At 41.2% G+C, this 27,084-nt stretch overlaps 1 protein-coding gene across 1 annotated transcript in view; it reads right to left on the bottom strand.

The window, feature by feature from the left end:
- tmed5 (transmembrane p24 trafficking protein 5) overlaps nucleotides 1-27,084 on the bottom strand; it is a 44,928-nt gene that overhangs the window by 3,014 nt on the left and 14,830 nt on the right. Inside the window, exons 2-3 of the mRNA XM_063063781.1 lie at nucleotides 13,489-13,586; nucleotides 3,785-3,965 (exon numbers count right to left, since the gene is read on the bottom strand). Coding sequence (XP_062919851.1) covers nucleotides 3,785-3,965; nucleotides 13,489-13,586 — 279 coding nt within the window. The remainder of the gene's footprint in view (nucleotides 1-3,784; nucleotides 3,966-13,488; nucleotides 13,587-27,084) is intronic.

Here is a 27,084-nt window from a genome sequence, read left to right as displayed (position 1 = left end):
AAATGAATTAGTAGTGACCTCAGTTATCCTCCAAATGAAGTGCATGGAACAAGATTATTTGCACAATTGCACTTGTTTCCGAGTGGGGAAAAATTCCCTCCAAAACAAACTCTACTTTCCCCAGCTTGCAAACCTGTTTTCCACATTTGCCATTTTTTGTATTTTCCCTCAGATTCTCATAATCATTTGTAGTTGGAAACAGAAAATTAATTATGGTTGACATATCATTAATCTCCGGCAGGTTATGCTATCAAGCAAGTGAGATTTGGCTCCATGAACTCCGGAGGGAAGGCTAAAAGTTAAAAAGCTAAAGGGAAGTGAATATATGAAGAAAGAATCTATACTGGAATTTCTACTTCTTTAGTTTCTCCTCCTCCCACACAAATCCCAGAGTACAGCCCGAAAGCAGATCAATGGAGCCAAATTCTATAGCATTCAGCTGAGTCTTTACAGATATGTACACACAGTAATTTGAATTTTTAAAAAGCACCATTTTATCATAATGTACTATACAATGCTCCTATTTATACTATTTAAAATTGTCAGGACATTTGTGGTTCTCAGCATTAAGTAACCTGGGTCTTGCATTATATCAATTCTGTACTGTATCCTTCGATGCACCAAATGTCAAGGTAGGATCAAAATGTTGCTATTTCCTGTTCTATTTCTACCTTTAAATGTTTATAAATGCAAGTACTTCTGTCCTGCAGATTATTCAAGCAGAATCAAAGTAAAACTGCATTGTTAGAATTGTTATACTTACTGAAAATAATAGCAAAGTCAATTTGTAGAGCAGGGAGTACACAGAGGGAAAAAATAAATGCCCAGGGGAAAATACTGAGAGAATTTGGGATAGCAGAAATCAGGAATTCCAATTTGTAATTGCGAATTAGGAAAACCAGGAGAGGCTATGTAAAGTCTTTGGCAAGTAGGATTAAGGTGAATCCCAAGGCATTCTATACATGTACCAAGAGCAAGAGGATACCAAGGGAGAGGGTGGGACCACTCAAGGATAAACAGGGGAACATTTGCTTGGATGCGAAGAACTTGAGTGAGGAACTCAGTACTTTGTTTCAGTATTTGCCAAGGAAAAGGACACAAAGGACCAGAGGATCAGTGCTGATTGTATAAATATGTTAGGGCATTTAGAGGTCGAGGAGGAGAAAGTGTAGGGCCTCCGAATGAGTATTAAAGTTGTGTCTTACCAACCTGAGTTTTTGACAGTGACAAGAGATATTGATGAAGGTACGGCAGTGAATATTGCCAACATAGATCTTAGTAAGTTCGACAAAAGTCTATCATTGGCTGTTTGGATTCAGAACAGTCTTGCGCATAGAAGACAGAGGGTAGTGGTTGAATGAACTTTTTCCGGCTGGAGGTCTGTAATTAGTGGTGTTCCGCAGGGATCTGTATTGGGACCTCTACTGTTCGTGATGTACATAAATGACCTGGATGTAAATGTACACGGGTGGATTGGTAAATTTATGGATGATACCAAGATTGGTGGAGTTGGGGATAGTGTAGAAGACTGGCAAAGATTATAGAACAATACAGATCAGTTGCAGATATGGGCTGCGAAATGGTAGACGGCGTTTAACCCAGATAAATGTGAAGTGTTGCGTCTTGGTAGGGCAAATGCAAGGAGACAGTACACTGTTAAGGGCAAAATCTTGGGATCCAAGTTCACAGCTCCTTGAAAGTGGCTACACAGACCAATAGAGTGGTTAAGGCGGCTTATAGCATGCTTGCTTTTATTAGTTGAGGCAATGAGTTCAAAAGTCAAGAGGTTACGCTGTAACTTTATAAAACTTTGATTAGAACACATCTGGAGTATTATGTACAGTTCTGGTTGCCCCACAATAGGAAGTATGTTGAGGCTTTGGAGGGTGCAGAAGGGGTTTACCAGGGTGTTGCCTGCATTAGAGGGCATGTGCTATCATGAGAGGCTGGACAAACTTGGGTTGTTTTGTTTGAAGTGGTGGAGGCTGAGGAGAGATCTGATAGAGGTCTAGAATATTATGAGAGGCATAGATAGCGCAGACATGAAGTATCTGTTTCCCGAAGTAGAAATGTCTAATACTAGAGGGTAGGCAGAGGGGGTAGGTTCAAAGGGGATGGGAGGGGTAGTTTTTTTTTAAAACTCAGAGTGGTGGAAGCCTGAAATGTGCTGCAAATATATTAGAGGCTTTTAAGAGATGTTTAGATAGGAACGTGAATGTGAACAAGATGGAGGGATATGGACATTGTGTAGGTAGGAGGTAATTGAGTATTTTTAATTTACTTTTTAGATGGTTCAGCACAACACTGTGGACTGAAGGGCCTGTACCTCTGTTGTACTATGTTCTAGCAATCGAACAGAAAAATAGGATAGTTTCAGAAGAGTGAAAAGCAAATATTGAACATAGCTTAATTTTTGATAAATCAAAATAAGGGCAAAGGGTGGGTACGAAAGCAAGAGAAGCGTGGTTTCTCTCCATTTCAGGCAGCACCTCAATAACGAGGATTACTTATTTCCTCTGAGGCGGGGAGGGCGGGTTTGGCAGATGGGACAAGAGGTGCCCGGTAAGCTGGTTGCTGAGTAATTTGAGAGTTACTGTACTACTCCCGCTATCTATCGGCAAGTGTATAGTCATGCACTTTAGTAGAAGAAATAAAAGGGTTGACTATTTTCTAAATGGAGAGAAAATACAAAAAGCTGAGGTGCATAGGGACTTGAGAGTCCTTGTTTAAGATTGCCTAAAGGTTAGTTGGCAGGTCAAGTCTGTGGTGAGGAAGGCAACTGCAATATTAGCATTAATTTCAAGAGGTCCAGAACATAAAAGCAAGGATGTAATCCTGAGACTTTATAAAGCACTGGTGAGACTTTACTTGGAGTATCGTGAGCAGGTTTGGGTCCCTTATCTTCAAAAGAATGTACTGAAACTGAAGATGGTTCAAAGGAGGTTCGTGAAAATGATTCAAGGATTGAATGGCTTGTCATATGAAGAGCTTTTGATGGCTCTGGGCCTATATTCAATCGAATTCAGATGAGGAGTAACCACGTTGAAACCTATCAGATGGTGAAAGGCTTTGATAGAGTGGATGTTGGGAGAATGTTTCTTGTGGTGGGAGAGTCTAGCAGAAGAGGACACAGCCTCAGAATAGAGGGGCATCCTTTTAGAATGGAGATGAGGAATTTCTTTAGCTAGAGAGTAGTGAGTCTGTGGAATTCTTTGCCACAGGCAGCTGTGGAGGCCAAGTCTTTATGTATATTTAAGGCAGAGGTTGATAAGATTCTTGATTGGTCAGGGCATAAAGGGATATGGGGAGAAGGCTGATTGGGGCTGAGAGGAAAATTAGATCAGCCACGATGAAATGGCGGGGCAGACTCAATGGGTCAAGAGGCCTAATTGCGTTCCTATATCTTATCTACAGAGTTTGTCTGTGCTCCCAAAGTGGACCCAAGATTTCATTCCTAATGTTTTCTTCACTTTCACTGGCATGAATCAGAGAAAGTTTTAGGAATCAGTGGGGATGTTGCACCTAATCTTTAAAACCACATTATCCAGGAAAATCCAAATAGACAGTCAACTTTGAATTTGTTTAATTCCCATAGTGGAAGGAAGACAACATCATTTCTGCCACGCATTGGTTTAGCAACCCATTTTATCACTCAGCAGACTAACAAGATAAGAGTTATGAGTTTACTGGCTGTTAAACAGTGGTTGATTGCTGTTTGTTCCCTATTACCCACTTTCTTGCACACTTGCAACAGAATAAAAGCCACAGGAAAGCTGACACGTACTAGAATGTCTTCCAGTTTCATATCAAGCAACTCCCCTCCTGGTAGGAAATCATTCCACTTGGCTGAGTCACCCTCAGGTTCCATGTTGTCCAGAATAAGCTCAAAGAACACTACCTTCTCTGATATAGAGCTAAATGAGTTGTCGAAACAGAACATGTAGTCTCCATTCTCAGTTTCGATGCTAAAAATGAAAGAAACATGTTTTTTTAAAGAAATAGTAAATTTGTTCATTGTATGTACAAATAACAAATAAATGCAGATGGTGAAGGAGGAAACAGCTAGATGGTTCTGCATTTTTAACTCTTTATAAAATAAAATAGGCTATAAATGTCATAGAGGATTTGTCCCAAGTTAGAAAGCAGCAAAGTTTAAAACAAAATAATTAAAATCCCAGACTTATTTTATCATTGCTACAGGTTTGATTTCTGAAAGCTACCTACCTTTAATCATAGAATATAATGTTAGCACTCAATATGTGCACAATTCATAAGCATCTTATATTATCACTCATGATTACTATTCCTTGTAATGAGTGCCATTGGAAGTCCAGAGCTGAAGTATGTCATGAACAAGTTTCTGCCTTAAATTTTTAGCTAACACTGTTGAACATTAACCTCAACTGTTTCAGAGAACTCATCTTGCTCCCTCTTTGGATCTACTGAAATTCACCCTAGCATTTCCCTTCTTTCTTATTTCCCGTCCAAGGTAGTTCCTTAGGACTGAGGTTAACTTGTTTCCACGCTGATTTTTGTGGAGTCTGAGTGGGCTTATGAGACCAACATTGGAGCCACAGATCGAGAAGATGCTTTCTGGCACAGGTCAGTAGAACATTTGTAAGGTGGTGCGCTTCTTTTGGCTTGACCATCCAGAAACTGTGTACCTACTATTTCCCCCTTTAAAGAAACATCTTCAACATCGCACTGATGTCAAAGAGTTGGTGTTCCCAGGCTGTGATAGCTGATGAGTATTCAGGTCTGTCACTGCTGAGATTGTCCAGTACGATTGTGACTTCCAGGCCCTGAACTTCCTGAAGCGGAGTGAAACCTGCCTAAGAATGTTTCCTTTAATAGCACACATGGAGCCTTAAAACTAACATTGAAGAGGTCCAAGGAGACCGGAGACCAGCTCTGTTGAATGGGATTTAATACACAAATGCAGTAGGCACATGAATAGGTGTCACCTAGAAGGTACACACTTGCTTGTACACAGATGCATGCACTTAGCACCTTGTCTATTCTCTGTTGTATGTTAAATACTTCAGTAATATTTGAGTAATATTGTAAGCATATTGTTTGAGTAAGCATTCTTAACATTTAAAGGAGCAGTTGAAATAGCTGTATCAGCAGACAGATGCAATTGAGGTGCAGTCAGGAATGAAAGTGAGGGCGAATAAAATTGCAGCAGCCAGACCAGGGTTCCCAACCTGAATTTGAGTGAATATAGGCCTAACCCCTCAGTTAATGTTAAGGCTCCATGGCGTAAAAAAGTTGGGAACTGCTGGTCTAGATGGGGGCCTGCCTGGCTGAACAAAAGCTACTGTTGTGGCAGGGCCTCGAAGAGACCAGACCAATGCAGATTTAAAGGTGAAACTTGCAGAGAAAGCAATAATGTAGGATACATACAAAGAACACGTTGGCAAAAATAAATGGATTGCACATAGAAGAGTAAAAGATAAAAAAGTTGTAGTTTCAGAAAGAGCACTAATCTGCATGCTGTTGATGAAAAATTTGATAATGATGAGAGTTATGCAGGTATGGGTAGCTTTGGGATTTATAATGTGAAAACTAACAATAGATAAGCAATATGGCTTGCACTAGAAATGAATGGCAAATTACTTAAAATGGAATTGGACACCGGCTCGGCTGTTTCTGTCATTCTGCAAAATGAATTTGAACGGCATTTCGAAGAAACTGAACTGAAGCCTGAAGATATCAAACTAAGAATTTATACTGGAGAAAGATAATTCCTGTATAAATGACATTTGTAACAGTGAAATACAACAAACAACAAGCCACATCGGCCCTGTATGTGGTAAAACAGGAGGGCCAGCGTTGTAGGGACAGAAACAGCTGAGAAAACTACAACTTGATTGGAGACCTATTCACCATCTGCATGCCACATCCCCTGCAGAGTCAACTGAAACTGGATTAAGGAAGGTACTTGATGATGCCACAGATGATATTGGAAATCTCAAACATATCAAGGGTAAAAGTGTTAAAGTGCTACACACAAGTTTTACAAAGCCCATCCGATCCCTTATACCATATAAAGTGGCCAGTGAGCTAGATTACATGTAGAATGAATGAATTCTTTCCAAGGTTGAGTGGAGTCCATGGGCAGCACCACTAGACAAGAAGAATGGGTCTGTTAGGATCTGTGGTGATTTTAAGGTCAACATCATTCCTATACTGAAAGTGGATCAATATGATCTGCCCAGCATAGAGGATATCTTTGCAAACCTCTCAGGTGGAAAACACTTCAAAGTGGACTTAGCTGAGGACTAACAGATGGAGATGGAAGAAGAGACCAAAGGGTTTTTCACCTTAAACCCTCACAAAGGGCTTTATCGCTATAATAAGCTTATTTTGAAGTAGCATCTGCACCCGCACTCTGCCAGAAAGCTATGGGCCAGGTGCTGCAAGGCTGTCCAGGCACTCAGTGTTACCCGGATGACCTCATGATTACTGGTGAGGATGGCAAGGAACATCTCCAAAATCTCAGGATATTGTTAAAAAGATTAGATCATGGGCTCAAAGCACGACATGTTATGTATGAATTCTTTAAACCAAGCATTATTTAATGTGCTCACACCATTGATGGCACAAAAATTACATGTGTTGGGAAAATTTAAACAATGGTGAATGGCCCAAGGTCAAAAGACACGACACAGATGCAATCCTTTTTCAGATTTGTCAATTATTATAATAGGTTCCTGCCACACCTGGCTACTGTGCTCTACCCCTTGAACTCATTACTACAGATAGGGAAGAGATGGCACTGGACACAGGAGTGTGACATGACTTTCCAAAAAGTAAAGGAAGGTCTACAGTTAGACCTTGTACTCACATATTATGATCCACATCATCCAGTAAAGCTTGCCATGCATTGTTTGGGATGCCAACAGGTCCAGAAGAAAAGTGTCCAGAGTTAACTCCAGAGCTGTCAGAAACACTTCTGCAGTCCCAGAGTCAACTCCCACAACCATCACAGAGGAGGCCTCAGAACTTGAGGTTGTTTTTACAGCCACAAGTCTTACTTGCCAAGCAGGGACCTCCCTTGTCAGAAAAGACGTTACCCCACAAGAATAAGAAAACTACCACAGCCATCAAATCTTTAGGCTGAATGGGACAATTTAAAATATACTATGCTGTGGGTGTCTATAGTTGTATTATATAGTATATCCTTTATAAATGTTGAGATGTATTCTACAGTACCATGCAAAAGTCTTAGGTACATAATTACAGTGCCTCTATAGAAATTATTCACCTCCCCTTGGAAGCTTTTATGTTTTATTGTTTTACAACATTGAAGCACAGTGGATTTAACTTGGCTTTTTTGACACCGATCAATAGAAAAGCCTCTTTCGTATCAAAGTGAAAACGAGTTCCTACAAATTGGTCTAAATTTGTTACAATTACACTGGACAACAATTTTTTACAAAAGTGTTGCTTCCTCAGAATTTTTTTTGTTTATGACAGACTGCTTGAAGATGAACACAAATATAATTTCAGACTACTTGCATCACGTAAGAATTTGGAGAAACAACAAATTAAATTATGTGTTTAAATGCATAATGGTGCCGATGCTTTGCAATAGTTCAACTGAGTTAAAAATATTTTGTTAATGATTTTCATTTGTACTCAGTGTCTGAGGCTTCTCGCTTAAGTGTCCGACAATAATTCGCCAGCATTGATGGATTCCAGATGCCCTGGTATCTTTTCTCCATGACCGCAATGTCCTGGTAAGACCTTTCACCATGCTCGTCACTAACAGCACCAAGATTTGCAGGGAAGAAGTCTAAGTGGGAATGCAGAAAATGAATCTTTAGTGACATGTTACATTTCATGGTTTTATATGCTTGAAGCATGCTTTCAACCAGCTGCATGTAGTTTAGTGCTCTGTAGATGCCGAGAAAAATTTCAACAACTTCTCCGGTCCCACTAGAAATTCTTCAAATTGCCTGCCATTGATGACCTGTTTGATTTGTGGACCAACAAAAATGCTTTCCTTAATCTCAGCATCAGTTATTCTGGGAAGCATGTGTCTCAAATATCAAAATCCTTCATAGAAGTTTTTGTGCTTGGTGATAGTAAATTCCATCTTTACAGTCCTGAATCCAATAATTATTACTAAAACATGTCCTGCCATGCAGCAGCTGTGCTAAGCATGCCCAAACATGCCTGGACAAGACAGGAAACTTTCCAGCTTACACTGTAGGCAACATTTTAATTGACTTGAATTGTGAATTGAAACAATAAACATAAGTTTATTTAAAAAAAGTGCGTGATAGGGAAATTTCATGGTGATTTTCATCATCAGTAGCCCAAAATTCTTAAGATACACCTAAAGGTATTCAGGAAGCAAAATCTTTGTTGTCGAGTGTTATTAAACGCAAAATAATTGGGTGCATAAATATTCACCCCCTTCTAGTAGATGCACCTTTGGCAGCAATTACAGCCTCGAGTCTGTGTGGATAGGTCTCTATCAGCTTTGCACATCTGGACAAGCCAATTTTCCCAAATCTTCTTTACAAAACTGGTCAAGCTCTGTCAGATTGCATGGCGATTGTGAGTGAACAGCACTTTTCAAGTCCAGCCACAAATTCTCAATTGGATTGAGGTCTGAACTCTGACTTGGCCACTCCAGAACATTAACCTTGTTGTTTTTAAGCCACTTCTGTGTATTGGCTTTATGCTTACGGTCATTGTCTTGTTGGAAAACTAATCTTCTTTAAAGTCTCAGTACTCTTGCAGACTGCATCAGGTTTTCCACCAGGAATTCTCTGCATTTTGCTGTATTCATTTCACCCTCTACCTTCACGAGCCTTCCAGGGCCTGCTGCAGTGAAGCATCCCAACAGCATGATGTAGCCATCACCATGCTTCATGATAGGGGATGATGTGTTTTTGATGATACGTGGTGTTTGGTTTATGCCAAACATAGCATTTAGTCCATAGCCAAAAATTTTGGTTTCATCAGACCAGAATCTTCTTCCAGCTGACTTCAGAGTCTCCCACATGCCTCCTGGCAAACTCTAGCCAAGACTTCATAAGAGTTTTCTCCCCCCCATCAGTGGCTTTCTCTTTGCTGTTCTCTCATAAGGCAGTGACTGGTGAAGCACTCGGGCAACAGTTGTTGTATGCACATATTCTCTCCCATCTCAGTCACTGAATCTTGTAACTCCTCCAGAGTTGTCATAGGTTTCTTAGTGGCCTCCCTCACTAGTCCCCTTCCTGCACGGTCACTCAGTGTTTGAAGATGGCCTGCTCTAGGGAGATTAACAGCTGTGTGATCTTCTTTCCATTTCTTGATGAGTGACTTAACTGTACTCCAAGGGATATTCAGTGACTTGGAAATTTTTTTGTATCTATCTGCTGAGTTGTGCTTTTCAATAACCTTTTCGTGGAGTTACTTGGACTGTTCTTTTCTCTTCATCATGTAGTTTTTGCCAGCATACTGACTCACCAGTCGTTGGACCTTCCAGATACAGGTGTATTTTTACTACAATCAATTGAAACACCTCGACTGCACACAGGCCTCAAAAAACATATCTCCATTTAACAAATTATGTGAATTCTAAAATCAATAGGTTGCACCAGCGATGATTTGGCATGTCATATTAAAGGGGGTGAATACTTATGCGATCAATTATTTTGTGTTCTATATCTGTAATTAATTAAGATCACTTTGTAGAAGTATGTTTTCACATCGACACAAAAGAGTCCTTTTCTTGTGTTCAGTGTCAAAAAAAGCCAAATTAAACCAACTGTGATTCAATGTTGTAAAACGATAAAACATGAAAACTTCTGGGGGGGGGGTGGTGGGGAGGGCAAATACTTTTTATCAGCGCTGTATAGCAAGGGTACCTAAGACTTTTGCACAGTACTGTAGTAATTTCATATATTGCACTGTATGGCTGTTGCAAAAAGAAAGTTCATGACATATGTGAATAATGAGAAACCTGATTCTGATATGAGTCTTTGTTATGCACTGAGTGGGAAGGGGGCAGGGAGAGGGAAATCATGGTTGTGAAAAGGGGAAGTGGGGAGCGGGAAGCACTAGAGACACATTCTGTGATGATCAATAAACCAATTGTTTGGAATTAAATGATTTTGCCAGATATCAAAGCTGGGTGTGCTTGCACCTATGCCAGCCACCACCCCGGCATTCCCTCTCTGCCACCTGTCCCACACCTGCTCCACCCTCGCCATTCCCAACATCTTTTGCTCCTGCCAGATTTATAAACTCTCGCCATTCCACATTGACAAATACAGCACTGTGCACTGTGTCTTAGGCACCCTAGCTACACAGTACGTGTACCCCACACTTTTGCACATACTGTACTCTGAGTTGGAGTTTATAGCTAAGCAGGGATGAGTGTTATGTATTTCAGTAATATTTGAGTAACACTGTAAATATATCATTTGATTAAGCATTCTTGTTTAAATAATTCATTACCAGTTATATGTAAATGGCATGTCATCACATCACCATATCCTATGTGGACGTCTCGCTAAAAATAAAAACGAAACCAATGTACACACATTCCAGACTCCCTTGTTTTTATTTTGATTAGTTTTATGTTTTGAGTTCACACACCCACCCTGATCTTTTATCTCAAGCACTCTGCAAACAGACTGCATTAAAGGTTAGATCCAGAGTACACATAGCCACAAATATAAATTGCACTAATTCCTCCTCCATTCTTGATTGTCCTTAAGGTTGTTATAAGCTGGGGTGGTAACAGGCATGATCCTACAACCTATTAAATGCTCCACATGGCATGTGCCTGAAATAGCCTCATACAACCAAGTCCAGCTCCCGGCCTTCATGTGTGGCTTAGCTACTAAGCCCAGTGGAACAGTTTCTATTGACAGGAGAAGGCGCAAAGGCAGATTACTGGCGCCTTAAAACGAGTCACTTTGGGCAGATGGGGCTCGACAGCCGTGGTTGGCAGCTCACTTAGAAGGAAAACTCTGATCTCAAACTTCCACTGCCTTGTAGCTATACCCACTCACGGGGAAGGCTTTGACAGTAGACCCAGAGGGAAAATCCAGAGCTGGAGTCCTTAAGGCAGTCCTACACTGAGTTCAATGCTGACTGGCAACTCCTGCGACGCTGCTGGTACCAAAATGTAAAGATCCCTGCTGTTCCTTTAGGTTCATCAGTTGCGTGGAGAGGGAGTTTACTTGCTCTCCATATCATACTGTCTAGGCTTGCAGATCCAGACAGCTAGGATGCAATCTCCATGGTCAGCTCTGACTGAAGGAGGCCATCACTCACTCTTGCCTGTCACTTCAAACTTAATTAATTTTTTAAAAAGCTTTGGTGGGTATTATAATATGGAATGTGTATCAAACTGTGCAGAACAAACATTCAAACACTAAATCCTGCATCATAATGCAGATCAATATATCTCACATGTGTCAAAAATACACTGCTGCTTATAGACTATTTTGATTTAAAAGCAAAATTAAACTTCAATGAGTTGCTTTTAATATATTATGTGCACATTTGTAAAAAAATGAAATCTGCCAAAGATGGCGCTCTGGCTAGTCATGTATAGAAAACTGTTGGATAAGGTTGGTTTGTGGGGTGATGTTAGCTGGTGATCAACTTTTCAACCACTCAAGTTTTTTTCCCCACAAATCCCTGCCAAAACAAATACTTGCCGTTTCATAAATGTATTATTAAATCACATGATATCTCTTGGTACAAAACAGGTACAAGTCAAATCAATACAATTAACAGTGTTAATATTTTCACTCAGATTCTAGATGCTAATCCCCACCATTCAGCTCCTGGAATTTATTTCATTGACTTATTTCCTAAGCATTTGACTCCTTGGCATCCGCAGAACAGTTTTGCACAAATTGGTAGCTGTGTTTCTTACATTAGGACTATGGAATCCTTGGGAATGTATGAAGCTTTGAAAACCTCTCTTTACTCACTTTAAAATTCAGATAATTCTGGGAGCATGCCATTTGCAAACCTGTTTCCATAATTTGTGCTATATTTCTATATGGTGCCACACCTTCCCTACCATCTGATGGTAAACATCACTGGGATCAGAAACCATGTAAATGTACACCAATGTCATGTATGCACTGCAAACAGTTATTTACTATTCAAAGAACTCGGAACAGAGAGCAACTATAAACAGAAAACACTGTAAAGACTTAGGTCAGGAAGCATCTCTAGAAATGGATAAAGAGTTAATACCTCAAGCAAACACCTGTTGTGTGATTATCTGAAACTTAACTGTTTTTCCATAGATGCTACCTGACCAGCAATTTCTGTTTTTAATTCCAAATTTCCAGCACCAGCTGGAAATCCATTTTTTTTTAAAAAAAAGGATTTAGGAGGGCAGAAAAAATTTGGAAATGATATCTGTAGCCTACTTGAGAAAGATTCACAATTATAACTGTCAATTAAGCTTTGAAGTTCATTGTTCTGTAACTTGGAACTATGTGATATATTAAGCAATGTTTTGCAACATTCATACCATTTCATAAATTGGTAAAATGTATTTTGGGAGTGCTGGATATTTTACCTTGGTTTGAATTTAATCGATTATGGCATTAACTTTAAACTGGAGATAATGAAACTATCTACTGGAATCATCTGATATTAGCTCCATGACATATAAATTGATCTGAAAGATCTTTAGACAGGTTAGGAGAAAAGCTTGAAATGTCACAAGGATAGAATTGACAAGCAGTTTGGAAAATAAATTAAAATGTAAGACAGCAGAGGCAGACATTTATGGAGGCATTTCACAAATCTCACCAAAGGTTCTAGAAAGAGGGTAAAAAGTTAAAGATGCTATTGACTGAAAGAAAAGGCATACAATGTGATAAGCAACAGGACTGGGAACCATTGGTTATATTAAATAAGCTGGGGAATTAATAGAAAACAGAAATGGCAGGGAAGACACTAAGTCCCAATGATGAAGAATGTGGAACTATCTTTCATTAGAAGAAAAAAAAACTACAAGCTAACCAATGGGGCAACAGGACATTGCCCCCAGCACCTGACAGCCAGCATCTAATGGTTTCAAAGGAAAGTGGCTGCTGATACTCATTAGGTGTCATTTTGAACATTTATTTCTACATCCACACCCTGAGTTCTAAGTGAGATACAAATTACTATGTTTAGGTAAGCAGAACTTGATAGATTCTTGATTAGAATGGCATCAAAGGTTATGGGGAGAAGGCTGGTGTAGGATAGAAATCAGGTATGATGGAATGGGGGAGCAGGCTTGATGGGCTGATGGCCTAATTCAGCTCCAGTGTCTTATGGTCTTATACTTATCGCTCAGTCTGCACTCCCCATGTGTCACAGAAGACAAAATGTATGTGGTATAAAATAATTAAATGAGTTACTCAGTTTAAAGTTCAAACTGAATTCAATGACAAAGTACATTTAATGTTTTTGACAAGACAAACTTCCAAGATGAATAATGTTACAGTGTCTGTCACTTACCTGTGCACGCCATCAGATTTTCTCTGATCAAAGTACAGAATGTTTCCATTTGGAGATGAAATATAGAAATCCACATCTAATCCTGCTCCGTCAATCACCTAGAGGGTAGGAGACAAAATATTTTCGTTCAAAATGATACAATGATTACAGGATTACACTGTTAGATTGACCTTTCTTGATACTTTTTTCCCCCATATCAGCTTAAAATAATACAACATTACTGAAAGCAAGAGTAATTTACTAGTGTCTTATTAATATACTATTTCATTCAACAAATACTATCGATCAAATTACTTGTGGAAGATCCATCAGCCAATGCAACCGGTAGGTTTCAAAAGCTTGTGGTAAAGGCAATAGCAACAGTATTCAGTATTGTTGTCTCATTGCTTCAAAGACCCAAGCTTTGGAGAGTGGATTTCCCTGCAAATATGGATTTCTACTCCATATTTGGTGCTCCAGTTCCAAAATCCTAAATAAGTGCTGTTAAGTCAATAAGTCAATTGGCTACTGTAAAGGCACCCCTCAACAAGGGTAGAAGTACCTCTTAGTAAATGAAGAGACAAAAGAATCAGAAGGATGTTGGTGGGCATATGTGAGAGAACATGTTGCAGGGCTACGGGAAAATAAGAGGAAAAATGGACTGATGGGATTTTTCGGTGGATTAGGCACAGACCACGTATAGATCTATCTGCATTGCAGTAAGTTACATCTATTAAAGTGAGCACATGAATACTGTACAACATCTAGAGATTACAGACTTAAAAAAGTTCTTCTCCTCACTTGTACAAATACAAGGCTTTTCTTTCCATTATACGAGTGCTCCATCAATCAGAAAGATAAACTAACTCAAAGAATGTACATTACATGAACTTTTTACAAGGCACAGCAGATTCATTTGTGCAAAGTCAACTAGATTCAGCTAAACAACAGGAATTCTGCAGATGCTGGAAATTCAAGCAACACACATCAAAGTTGCTGGTGAACGCAGCAGGCCAAGCAGCATCTGTAGGAAGAGGTGCAGTCGACGTTTCAGGCCGAGACCCTTCGTTAGTCCTGACGAAGGGTCTCGGCCTGAAACGTCGACTGCACCTCTTCCTACAGATGCTGCTTGGCCTGCTGCGTTCACCAGCAACTTTGATGTGTGTTGCTAGATTCAGCTAAAATTGGGTTGAAACCCTGCTCACCAACAGTACTCTGCATTCCACATCACAGCCCAAGAGCTGAGCAGAGGAAATTTAAAAGCTGCAGTGGGTGCTTGGCCTATGATTAGCATCTTTGACTTTGTATACTTGGTGAAAGTGGCTGGTCTTTCAAAATGTAGCAATTTCAGTTCTGTACAAGTACCTGAAGAGGTAGTTCATAGCGTCATTCCTGTGCCACTCCCACATGGGAGGAATTCATATACTATACAAGCAGGATTATCAATAAAGTTCAGTTGAGTGTCCTGCATGCTGGTGTCCTGGTGCGCTCTGCACTCTCCCTCAATACTGAACACCATGATGTCAGAAGTGGTTGATCATCAATGAATTGGTGCTACAGACCAAGTGAGATCCCCAACAAGAAACAACTTACAGTAAGACTGTTCTTGTTCACATATATCTATGAAAAATATCCAGAGACTTATCAACCTAAACTGCCTATGCTAGTTTGCTAAGCGCATCCACCATGAGACTGAGCTGAGAAAGGGCCAGAGTTGCTAGGCAACAACTTCAAGCTACATCCGAAAGTGGATGCATTGTAATAATTTGTGGGCCACTAGCCTGGGGAAGCGCACAGAGACACAGACTCAGCCGGGTAGTCAAACTCTCAAGGAGAGCAAAGAAAGACTTTTGTAGTCCAAATAAAGAAAATATTAAACAACAAAGCAGGAAAATGGAGTAAATACTTGCAGTTTAGTACCTACATCTACTATCTAATAAAACCCCTGCCTCCATCCAGGACATTTGATTTCTCTAAACCAGAGGACTTTGAGATGGCTCAGATGCTTTGAGAGATTTAGGGTTGCAAGTAAACTCGCTCAGGTTTCAGAAGAGCATAAAGTGAGCACACTGATAAACTGCATGTGTGATAAAGCAGATGACATCATGGGTGGACTAGGACTGGCAGGTGTTCAGAAAAAGGAGTATAAAACAGTACAGGGCAAATTCAAAGAATATTTCACAGGAAAGCAAAATGTACTTCGAGAGGGCAAAGTTCAATTCCAGAAAACAGGAGCCAGATGAAAGTGCAAATGACTTATTCATAGCATTATATGGGCCTATCAGATGACTGTGCATTTCGAAATCTGAGCGATGAGCTCAATAGACGGGATTGTTGTTGGGCTACTATACACTAAATTGTCAGAGACATCAGTTGCAGGCAAATCTCACACCAGAGAAAGGTATTACTATAGTCAGGCACAGTGGGCATGTTTGTCAGCAACCGGCAGAACTCAGGCACAAAAACAATGCTGAGGTAAGGCTAGAAAGCTGTCCAAAATAGAAGGGTACAAACAAGATTCAGTCAAAGACTACAGAAAGAGGTTACAATAGAGCTCAGCTCAAACAAATCAGATAAGTGAAACAAAGAACAGGTAAAATAGAATACTGCAGATGTGGTAAGTCTTCATTCTACAAATCAAAGAGCTCTGAAAAGCACAAGAAGTGAAATGCCATCCATGATAAAAGCCACTGTCACTCAAAAACTGTTCATGAAGAACATGATTCAGATGAAGAGAGAGCTTTTCTTGGGGCTCTAGATTCAAATAGATAAGGCTGGTGTACTACGGTTCAGTTACAAAATGAGGTGGTGACGTTCAAACTGGACTTGGGACAGATGTCACAGCCATCCCCAGGTGAAGAAAACAGATATTACACTAAACCCAACAAAGAAAATGCCCATGTGGCCAGGGAAACACAACCTCAGTGTGAAAGGAATGCTTACTACTTCCATCCGTAAAAAAAGAGGATGCTCATGTTGTTCAAAATCTCTTCTCACCACTACTGGGACGGCATGCCATCAAGAAGCTAAACCTCATTGTAAGGTTGGATTCACTAAATGATGTTCAGTGACAGAAGTACCCAGAGTGTTCACAGGACTGGGGGTACAGAAAGAAGAGTACCATATCCAACTGAGGTCAGGAGTGATGCCCTACTCTCTGACCACAGCGAGGTGTATACCAGTCCCGTATAGTCCAAGCAGCTGTGAGAATCACTGCACTTAATAAAGCATATCAGTGGATATTCTGTCTCCTAAGATAGAGTAAGAGATTGAGAAAGGGAAGCGAGGTGTCGGAAACGCACAGGTAAATTTGAGGGCAGGGTGGGAGTTGGAGGCAAAGTTGATGAAGTCGATGAGCTCGGTATGGGTGCAGGAAGCAGAACCAATGCAGTTGTCCATGTAGCGATGGAAGAATTAGGGAGTGATACCGATGTAGGCTTGGAGCATAGACTGTTCCAAGTGGCCGACAAAAAGCCAGTTATAGCTGGGACCTAAGCAAGTTCCCATGGCTACACCTTTTTGTTTGTTTTTCTTCCTCTCCTCCCTACACCTTCTGACTCTTGACTTCTCATCTCTTTTTCCCCTGTCCTGATGAAGAGTCTCGGCCCAAAATGTCAACTGTTTACTCTTTTTTATAGATGTGGCCTGGCCTGCCAAGTTCTTCCCGCATTTTTTGCCAATTTATATTTGAATCCAGGATGAATAGCAAAGGAACAGGAAATTATCCAACCCCTTTACGCTTGTTCCACCATTTAATACAGTGGATCTGTGAACAAACTCCACAAGTCCCTCTTTTCTACATTGACAAATATAGCTATGGCTAACTAAATATATTCATTTCACATATAAAGCTAATCTAGAATAAACGGTGATTTTTGAGTTTTCTAAATTTCTTCAACAACTATTTTGAAAGGTTTCCCAGCTTCAGTATTACTTTTCAATTATATCTTCATTTCTAGGTTTTCCAATAAATGAAAACAGTTTCGCTCCATCTTCCCTGCCAGTTTCAATTAAAATCTTTAGAAACAAATCTCAGTCTTCTAAATTTGAACTCCAGTTTGTACAAACTTTTCTCGAAACCTGACCTCCAAGACCAGGTATCATTACAGTAAATCAGTGCTGCATTTCCAAAGCCAATACATCCTCCCTAAGCTGTGGTGCATAGATCTGCTCAAACTGTCCAAGTGTAATTTACCTTGGGCTTTATACAATGCATCTGCAGAACAATTTTAAATATAAAGGCCAGTATTTCATTACTTTTCTTTTGGTTTCCTCCTGGTGCTCCAGTTTTCTCCCACACACCAAAAGATGTATGGGTTAGGGTTGTCAAGTTGTGGGCATGTTATTTTGGCTATGGAAGCGCGGCAACAATTGTGGGCTGCACATCTTGGACTGTGTTAGTCATTGATGTAAATGACACAATTCACTGTATGTTTCAATGTACACAGAAGATAGAATATTACAGCACAATACAGGCCCTTCGGCCCATGATGTCATGCTGACCTTTTAACCTACTCTAAGATCAATCAAACTCTTGCCTCCTACATAGCCCTTCATTTTTCTAAAACCCTTGTGCCTTAATAAGAGTTCCCTATATGCCCCTAATGTATCTGCCTCTACCAGCACCCAACAGGGCATTCCACACACCCACCACTCTGTGTAAAGACACGTCCCCCCTACACTTCCCTCCAATCACCTCAAAATTATGCCCCCTTGTATTAGCTATTTATGCTCTGGAAAAACTGTCTCTGGCTAATCACTCTATGCCTCTTATCATCTTGTATACATCTATCAAGTTACTCTCATCCTACTTCACTCCAAAGAGAAAAGCCCTAGTGTGACAAATAAAGCTAAAGCTTATTTTTAAAGATAGATAATCTTCAAACATTTATGATATTCAAAGATTTAAAGATGCTTTCTGTTCTATCCTATTTTGGTGCAAAGTTAATGACCATATTTACTCACATTTAAACTTGTTTTACGCAAACACTGTCCATGACCTCACCTTATTAATACCTCTGTCATTTAATGTTGCTAATGGAAAACTGTATAAAGCTGCTTTATCTCTGCCTGATTGGAGAATGTGTAATTGTTTGGATTTTATCCCCTTATCCAGGTCATCTTTAAATACAAAAGAGCTCACAGTTTTGAGAGAAGTGCATTAATGTGCATTTTAGAATTGGTAACTCCACAGAAGACAAGTCAGAATAAAAGAGTCCTTTCAGGAGGCAGGATACTAATGCTGTGACCTTGTGAGTCTCAAATAAAGGGATAGTTATTTAAAACAGATGCCTAAGAATTTGTTCCCCAAGAGGTAGTGAATTTCTACAATTCTCCATTTTGAACACTCTTTGAGAAAAAGAGAAGTTTTCAAAAGATTGGCCCGAGTCAAATCAGTCCTGACCACAGTGAACAGCTGGGCACACTTGAGAGGTTTGGACTGCTCTCATTTTTTTTTGTATTGATGAACTCTGGCAGAATCAACAGATTTGGATACCAAACAGTGAGAAATGTGCCACCTTTTTCTGCTAAATTTTAAGTGGTTGATATGTTCCAACCTTTATAAATATGACTTAAAAGAAGCAAGGCAAATTAAATAGTGTGTGAGGACACACAAAAAAGAATTGGCCAAAGAAACAATTTTGCAAGTCAACATACAAAATGCTGGAGGAACTCAGGTCAGGTACCATCTATGGAAATGAATAAACAGTTGCCATTTTGGGGCAAGACCATTCATCAGGACTGAAAAGGAAGGGGGAAGATGCCAGAATAAAAAGACGCTGATGGGGGGGGGGGAGAGGGGGAGGAGGACAAGCGAGAACAGGGGTCGGCAACCTTTTTGCTTCTGTGGGCCAGATAAATGCCATAAAAGAACTTGAAATATGGGAATTATCCATTTAAATACATCCATTTATGTTTTGCCTCAAATTAATGAATAACGCATGCTAGAAAATCATTTGTGCTTAACCAAGGATGCCAATTAGTAATTAAAGAACTCAGTTTACTTGCAATTTATTTCAATCAAGGCATCTTTTGAATCTATTAAAGGGACACAAAGAACCTTTAAACATAAAATGTATGAACATGATGCACTGAATGGTGGTAAATTAAGTATAATAAAAAAGAAAATTTTAATGCAAACAGTCAATAAATCAATGTGAAACTTGATGCTGTTTGTTGCTTGAAAGCTTCTCAATATTGGGTGTCAGACTTGTTGATGCCCAGCGGAAGACATTATCCAGATGGGCATCAGTCAATCTTGTTCTCAAATGGTTCTTGGTGTGCTTCATTTTTGAAAATAATTGCTCACACAGATAAGTGATGCCAAACAATGAGGCCATCTTTTTTGCATGGTCCACTAAGTTAGGATACTTCCCGCTTGGATGAATATAGTTTCTATAGAAGTCAAGCACTGACACACCTTCAGAATGAAATTTTGATCTCAATATGTCATCACACTGCATCTCAATCAATTCCATTTGAAAAATTTCTGATGCAGTGTCCACTTCCACATCAAATGGAGTAGCAAACAGCTTGAACTCATTTGCACGCAAGCGAAAATCAGCAAAACGAGATGAAAACTCTTTTCTCAATTTTGGATCTTTGTCTCATTTTCTAGGCAAATAAGGCAAACTGGTTTCCAAGCTTGCTCGATGAAGAAGTAATCTCGTGTCCAAGTATCTTGGAAATTTCGGAACTCAGTGTCCACCTTCCTGCGTTTTGCATTCATTGCCATTGGAATTTTTTTCTTCGATTTTATTTCAAAACGAGAGTTATTCAACAAGTATCATAGCTCATGTAAATATCTGGATATTTAGCATGGATTTCTTGTTAGAACAGTGACACTGTTTTTGTTTACAAATTTGAACGATCCCATCTGAAAACCTGCGCACGGAGATATCTAATACATATTAATAAGGTAGTCTGCCTTCCCGTCATTCGTATATACCAGTGTTTGGTGTGGAACAAAACGGAACCTGGGGCCAGTGTAACAAGACACAGGCCCCAGGTTCATGTGCATGTCCATTGGTGTGGTTGTGTGAAACACTCAGAATAAGGAAAAATAATTTGTGGGCCGGATAAGCATAGTATCCCAATATTTGCTCGTGGGCCGGATCTGGCCCACGGGCCGTAGGTTGCCTATCCCTGAGCTAGAAAGTGATAGGTGAATCCAGGTGCGTGGGGAAGGGGGTATGAAGTAAGAAGCTGGGAGGTGATGGATGGAAAAGGCAAATAGCTAGAGAAGGCATCTGAGAGGAAGACCTATCACCTCCCAGATTTTTACTTTATTCTCCCCTTCCCCACTCACCGGGGTTCACCGATCACCTCCTAATATGTCCTTCCTTCCCACCCCCCCACCTATTTCTGCATCTTCCCCATTCCTCTCCAACCTGATGAAGTGTCTCAGTTGGAAACATCAGCTGCCTGATCTTCTGAGTTCCTCCAGCACTTTATGCATGTGGCTCTGGATTTCCAGCATCTGTAAGAACTTCTGCCCAAAATTTTGAAAATCACTCAGGATTGAAATCCACCCTGCTTTAGCAGAGCAAAATGAAGAGTATTGTCAAAAAGAAAGAAGCACAAACCCAACCAATATTACTGTTATCCAGTCCCAAATGTCTGAGTGAGCAGACAGAAATATATCAATATGTATGACAAATCATTGTTTAAGATATCTTTGATAAGTTCAGAGATGGTGTACTGTATTAGTAGTCAAATAGAACTTTGACACATCATTTTTAAAATCCACCTGCCAGGTGGATACAGGTTGTTAAATTTTGTGGCCACAACATATTGCAAACTAATTATCAGAGTTCAATGTGAGAAAACCTTTGAACTACTGGGCCAGCAATATTTACTTTGAACTTGCAATGGGTGATTAGGTCATAATGATCCATTAAATTATGAAGTATAATACCACCATTCGCAAGTTCAGGCTGGATCTAACCACAGGGGCAATCATTTTTGCTTCCTGTCTCTACTCCGTGGTTTTTTGGCTACCTGAGGGGATTCCTTATTGAAGTCTTCTGTGAAGAGTTCACGTTGAGGGACTGCAATGAGTACCAGGCATGGAATCATTGTTCTTTAATTTGACGTTTCTTAACAACGACATTACTTCTGTGTTTATTGGTTGTGGTCTTCCAAAAGGCATCCTTATTAGCATCTGGAGCATTTATGATATTTGAAGCAATCCACTGACACCATATGGGATATATTGCTAATCCCATTTTTAAGAAAATGTTTTGCTCTCTCACGTTAAGGGCCCTGCTTCTTCATCATCATTATGTGACTGCATACCTTGGAGATTTATAAATTATCTATGGAGATTTCCCTTCATCAACCGGCACATTTTCCAGAAACATACACTTTCATAGATTCACAGCATGCATATTTTGAGTTTATTTTACAAGGCCCAGATATAGATGTGTGACTGTAATTGTGGCTGAGGTATAAACATATAAAATTGAATAATTCATCTTATTATATTGGAACAAAAGGTTACAGATGAGTAACATATATGCATGCATGACTGGTTACTGACAGAAATATTCAAATGAAACTGATAAAGTTTTGCATGCCAAGGAGCAATGGGTTTGTGTGGGAATGAGGCTTGTAAGTTGGAAGTAAATGAGAACTGAGAAATCAGGCTGCACTTTTATTTCTTAAGCTAATTTACTAACTCAAGGCATAATTAGATTTAGTTCAAAATAATAAAGTAATAATGAGAGTTCTGTGGTAAAAATGGTAAAACAAAAGGAAGTGTTACAGACAAGAGAATATTGGAACTCAAATAAAAACAGAAAATTATGGAAACACTCAGGTCATACAGTAACTGCACTGTGCTCACACGAAACGCAAACTGCTTGTGTTGTGCCTTGTTAGAACAATGCAGGAAACTACAGGTAGGGATGAAAAGCAGAACAAGTGACAGGCAATAGAAGCTTAAGGTCATACTTGCAGACTGAACAAAACAAAAATGGCCCGCAAAGCAGTTATCCTATCTGTATTTGTTTTCTCCAGTGGAGAGACCATATTAAAGTTCAAAGTACGTATACGTCAACATGTAAAAACCCTGAGATCTGTTTTATTGTGAGCATACTCAATAAATCCTACAACCATAATAGGATCAATGAAAGACCGCACCCAACAGGGCGAACAATCAGTGTGTAAAAGTCAACAAGCTGCTCAAATACAAAAGATAAAAATAATAAATAAATAAATAACCAATAAATATTAAGAAATCAAAATGAAGAGTAACAAATGAAATGGATTGGAAATGACTGCAAGGTTGGGAGGACTAATAAGAGCATGACATGCACAATGGATGATAATGATCCAGGAAGTACTGGGGAACATTCAACAGATTTCTGGAGGCAGCAGCACAGGTACACAAGGGTTTAGAAATCAGAAGTAGGTTTATTATTAGCAGCATGTGTCGTGAAATGTGCTAACTTAGTAGCAGCAGTACAGTGTAATATGTGGTAATACAGAAAGAAAAAACAAAATGAAGTTGTAAATCAATTACAGTATATGTATATAGAACAGATTAAAATTAGTGCAAAAACAGAAATAATATAGGTTTTAAAAAAAGGGGCAAGTAGTGCTCATGGGTTCAATGCCCATTCAGGAATCATACGGCAGAGGGAAAGAAGCTGTTCCTGAATCACTGAGTGTGTGCTTTCAGGCTTCTGTACCTCCTTCCTGACAGTAACAATAGGAAGAGGGCATGTCTGACAGTAACAATAAGAGGAGGACTGGCAAATGACACTTAAAGGATTGACGCAACACACATCAAAGTTGCTGGTGAACGCAGCAGGCCAAGCAGCATCTATAGGAAGAGGCGCAGTCGACGTTTCAGGCCGAGACCCTTCGTCAGGACTAACTGAAGGAAGAATTGACGGTGGATATGCAATGGCAAGCATTTAAAGGTTGCATGGATGAACTACAACAATTGTTCATCCCAGTTTGGCAAAAGAATAAATCAAGGAAGGTAGTGCACCCGTGGCTGACAAGAGAAATTAGGGATAGTATCAATTCCAAGAAGAAGCATACAAATTAGCCAGAGAAAGTGGCTCACCTGAGGACTGGGAGATATTCAGAGTTCAGCAGAGGAGGACAAAGGGCTTAATTAGGAAGGGGAAAAAAGATTATGAGAGAAAACTGGCAGGGAACATAAAAATGGACTGTAAAAGCTTTTATAGATATGTAAAAAGGAAAAGACTGGTAAAGACAAATGTAGGTCCCCTACAGACAGAAACAGGTGAATTGATTATGGGGAGCAAGGACGTGGCAGACCAATTGAAAAGTTACTTTGGTTCTGTCTTCACTAAGGAGGACATAAATAATCTTCCAGAAATAGTAAGGGACAGAGGGTCCAGTGGGATGGAGGAACTGAGCGAAATACATGTTAGTAGGGAAGTGGTGTTAGGTAAATTGAAGGGATTGAAGGCAGATAAATCCCCAGGGCCAGATGGTCTGCATCCTAGAGTGCTTAAAGAAGTAGCCCAAGAAATAGTGGATGCATTAGTGATAATTTTTCAAAACTCGTTAGATTCTGGACTAGTTCCTGAGGATTGGAGGGTGGCTAATGTAACCCCACTTTTTAAAAAAGGATGGAGAGAGAAACCGGGGAATTATAGACCGGTTAGCCTAACGTCGGTGGTGGGGAAACTGCTGGAGTCAGTTATCAAGGATGTGATAACAGCACATTTGGAAAGCGGTGAAATGATCGGACAAAGTCAGCATGGATTTGTGAAAGGAAAATCATGTCTGACGAATCTCATAGAATTTTTTGAGGATGTAACTAGTAGAGTGGATAGGGGAGAACCAGTGGATGTGGTATATTTGGATTTTCAAAAGGCTTTTGACAAGGTCCCACACAGGAGATTAGTGTGCAAACTTAAAGCACACGGTATTGGGGGTAAGGTATTGGTGTGGGTGGAGAATTGGTTAGCAGACAGGAAGCAAAGAGTGGGAATAAACGGGACCTTTTCAGAATGGCAGGCGGTGACTAGTGGGGTACCGCAAGGCTCAGTGCTGGGACCCCAGTTGTTCACAATATATATTAATGACTTGGATGAGGGAATTAAATGCAGCATCTCCAAGTTTGCAGATGACACGAAGCTGGGTGGCAGTGTTAGCAGTGAGGAGGATGCTAAGAGGATGCAGGGTGACTTGGATAGGTTGGGTGAGTGGGCAAACTCATGGCAGATGCAATTTAATGTGGATAAATGTGAAGTTATCCACTTTGGTGGCAAAAATAGGAAAACAGATTATTATCTGAATGGTGGCCGATTAGGAAAAGGAGAGGTGCAACGAGACCTGGGTGTCATTATACACCAGTCATTGAAAGTGGGCATGCAGGTACAGCAGGCGGTTAAAAAGGCGAATGGTATGCTGGCATTTATAGCGAGAGGATTCAAGTACAGGAGCAGGGACGTACTACTGCAGTTGTACAAGGCCTTGGTGAGACCACACCTGGAGTATTGTGTGCAGTTTTGGTCCCCTAATCTGAGGAAAGACATCTTTGCCATAGAGGGAGTACAAAGAAGGTTCACCAGATTGATTCCTGGGATGGCGGGACTTTCATATGAAGAAAGAATGGATGAATTGGGCTTGTACTCGCTGGAATTTAGAAGATTGAGGGGGGATCTGATTGAAACGTATAAGATCCTAAAGGGATTGGACAGGCTAGATGCAGGAAGATTGTTCCCGATGTTGGGGAAGTCCAGAACGAAGGGTCACAGTTTGAGGATAGAGGGGTAGCCTTTCAGGACCGAGATTAGGAAAAACTTCTTCACACAGAGAGTGGTGAATCTGTGGAATTCTCTGCCACAGGAAACTGTTGAGGCCAGTTCATTGGCTATATTTAAGAGGGAGTTAGATATGGCCCTTGTGGCTACGGGGATCAGGGGGTATGGAGGGAAGGCTGGGGCGGGGTTCTGAGTTGGATGATCAGCCATGATCATAATAAATGGCGGTGCAGGCTCGAAGGGCCAAATGGCCTACTCCTGCACCTATTTTCTATGTTTCTATGTCCTGGGTGCTGGGGGCCCTTGATAATGGACATTGTCTTTCTGAGGTACCGCTCCTTGAAGATGTCTTGGGTAATACGGAGGCTAGTACCCAAGATGGAGGTGACGAATTTTACCACTTACTGTGGCTCCCTCCCCTCCCACCCCCCATATCAGACAGTGATGCAGCCTGTCAGAATGCTCTCTCCCCCCACCCTCCATACCAGACAGTGATGCAGCCTGTCAGAATGCTCTCTCTCCCCCCACCCCCCATACCAGACAGTGATGCAGCCTGTCAGAATGCTCTCTCTCTCCCCCACCCCCCATACCAGACAGTGATGCAGCCTGGCAGAATGCTCTCTCTGTCCCCCACCCCCCATACCAGACAGTGATGCAGCCTGGCAGAATGCTCTCTCCCCCCACCCCCCATACCAGACAGTGATGTAGCCTGTCAGAATGCACTCTCCCCCCACTCCCCATACCAGACAGTGATGTAGCCTGTCAGAATGCTCTCTCCCCCCACCCCCCATACAAGACAGTAATGCAGCCTGTCAGAATGCTCTCTCTCCCCCCACCCCCCATACCAGACAGTGATGCAGCCTGTCAGAATGCTCTCTCCCCCCACCCCCCATACCAGACAGTGATGCAGCCTGTCAGAATGCTCTCTCCCTCCACCCCCCCATACCAGACAGTAATGTAGCCTGTCAGAATACTCTCTCCCCCCACCCCCCATACCAGACAGTGATGCAGCCTGTCAGAATGCTCTCCCCCCACCCCCCATACCAGACAGTAATGCAGCCTGTCAGAATGCTCTCTCCCCCCACCCGCCATACCAGACAGTGATGCAGCCTGTCAGAATGCTCTCTCCCCCCACCCCCCATACCAGACAGTGATGCAGCCTGTCAGAATGCTCTCTCTCCCCCCACCCCCCATACCAGACAGTGATGCAGCCTGTCAGAATGCTCTCTCTCCCCCCACCCCCATACCAGACAGTGATGTAGCCTGTCAGAATGCTCTCTCCCCCCACCCCCCATACCAGACAGTGATGCAGCCTGTCAGAATGCTCTCCCCCCACCCCCCATACCAGACAGTGATGCAGCCTGTCAGAATGCTCTCTCTCCCCCCACCCCCCATACCAGACAGTGATGCAGCCTGTCAGAATGCTCTCTCTCCCCCCACCCCCCATACCAGACAGTGATGTAGCCTGTCAGAATGCTCTCTCTCCCCCCACCCCCCATACCAGACAGTAATGCAGCCTGTCAGAATGCTCTCCCCCCACCCCCCATACCAGACAGTAATGCAGCCTGTCAGAATGCTCTCTCTCCCCCCACCCCCCATACCAGACAGTGATGCAGCCTGTCAGAATGCTCTCTCTCCCCCCACCCCCCATACCAGACAGTGATGCAGCCTGTCAGAATGCTCTCCCCCACCCCCCATACCAGACAGTAATGCAGCCTGTCAGAATGCTCTCTCTCCCCCCACCCCCCATACCTGACAGTGATGCAGCCTGTCAGAATGCTCTCTCTCCCCCCACCCCCCCATACCAGACAGTGATGCAGCCTGTCAGAATGCTCTCTCTCCCCCCACCCCCCATACCAGACAG

The sequence above is a fragment of the Mobula hypostoma genome, chromosome 12 (genome assembly GCF_963921235.1).
Source record: "Mobula hypostoma chromosome 12, sMobHyp1.1, whole genome shotgun sequence".
Lineage (NCBI taxonomy): Eukaryota > Metazoa > Chordata > Chondrichthyes > Myliobatiformes > Myliobatidae > Mobula > Mobula hypostoma.
This window is presented reverse-complemented; position numbering and strand designations above follow the sequence as displayed.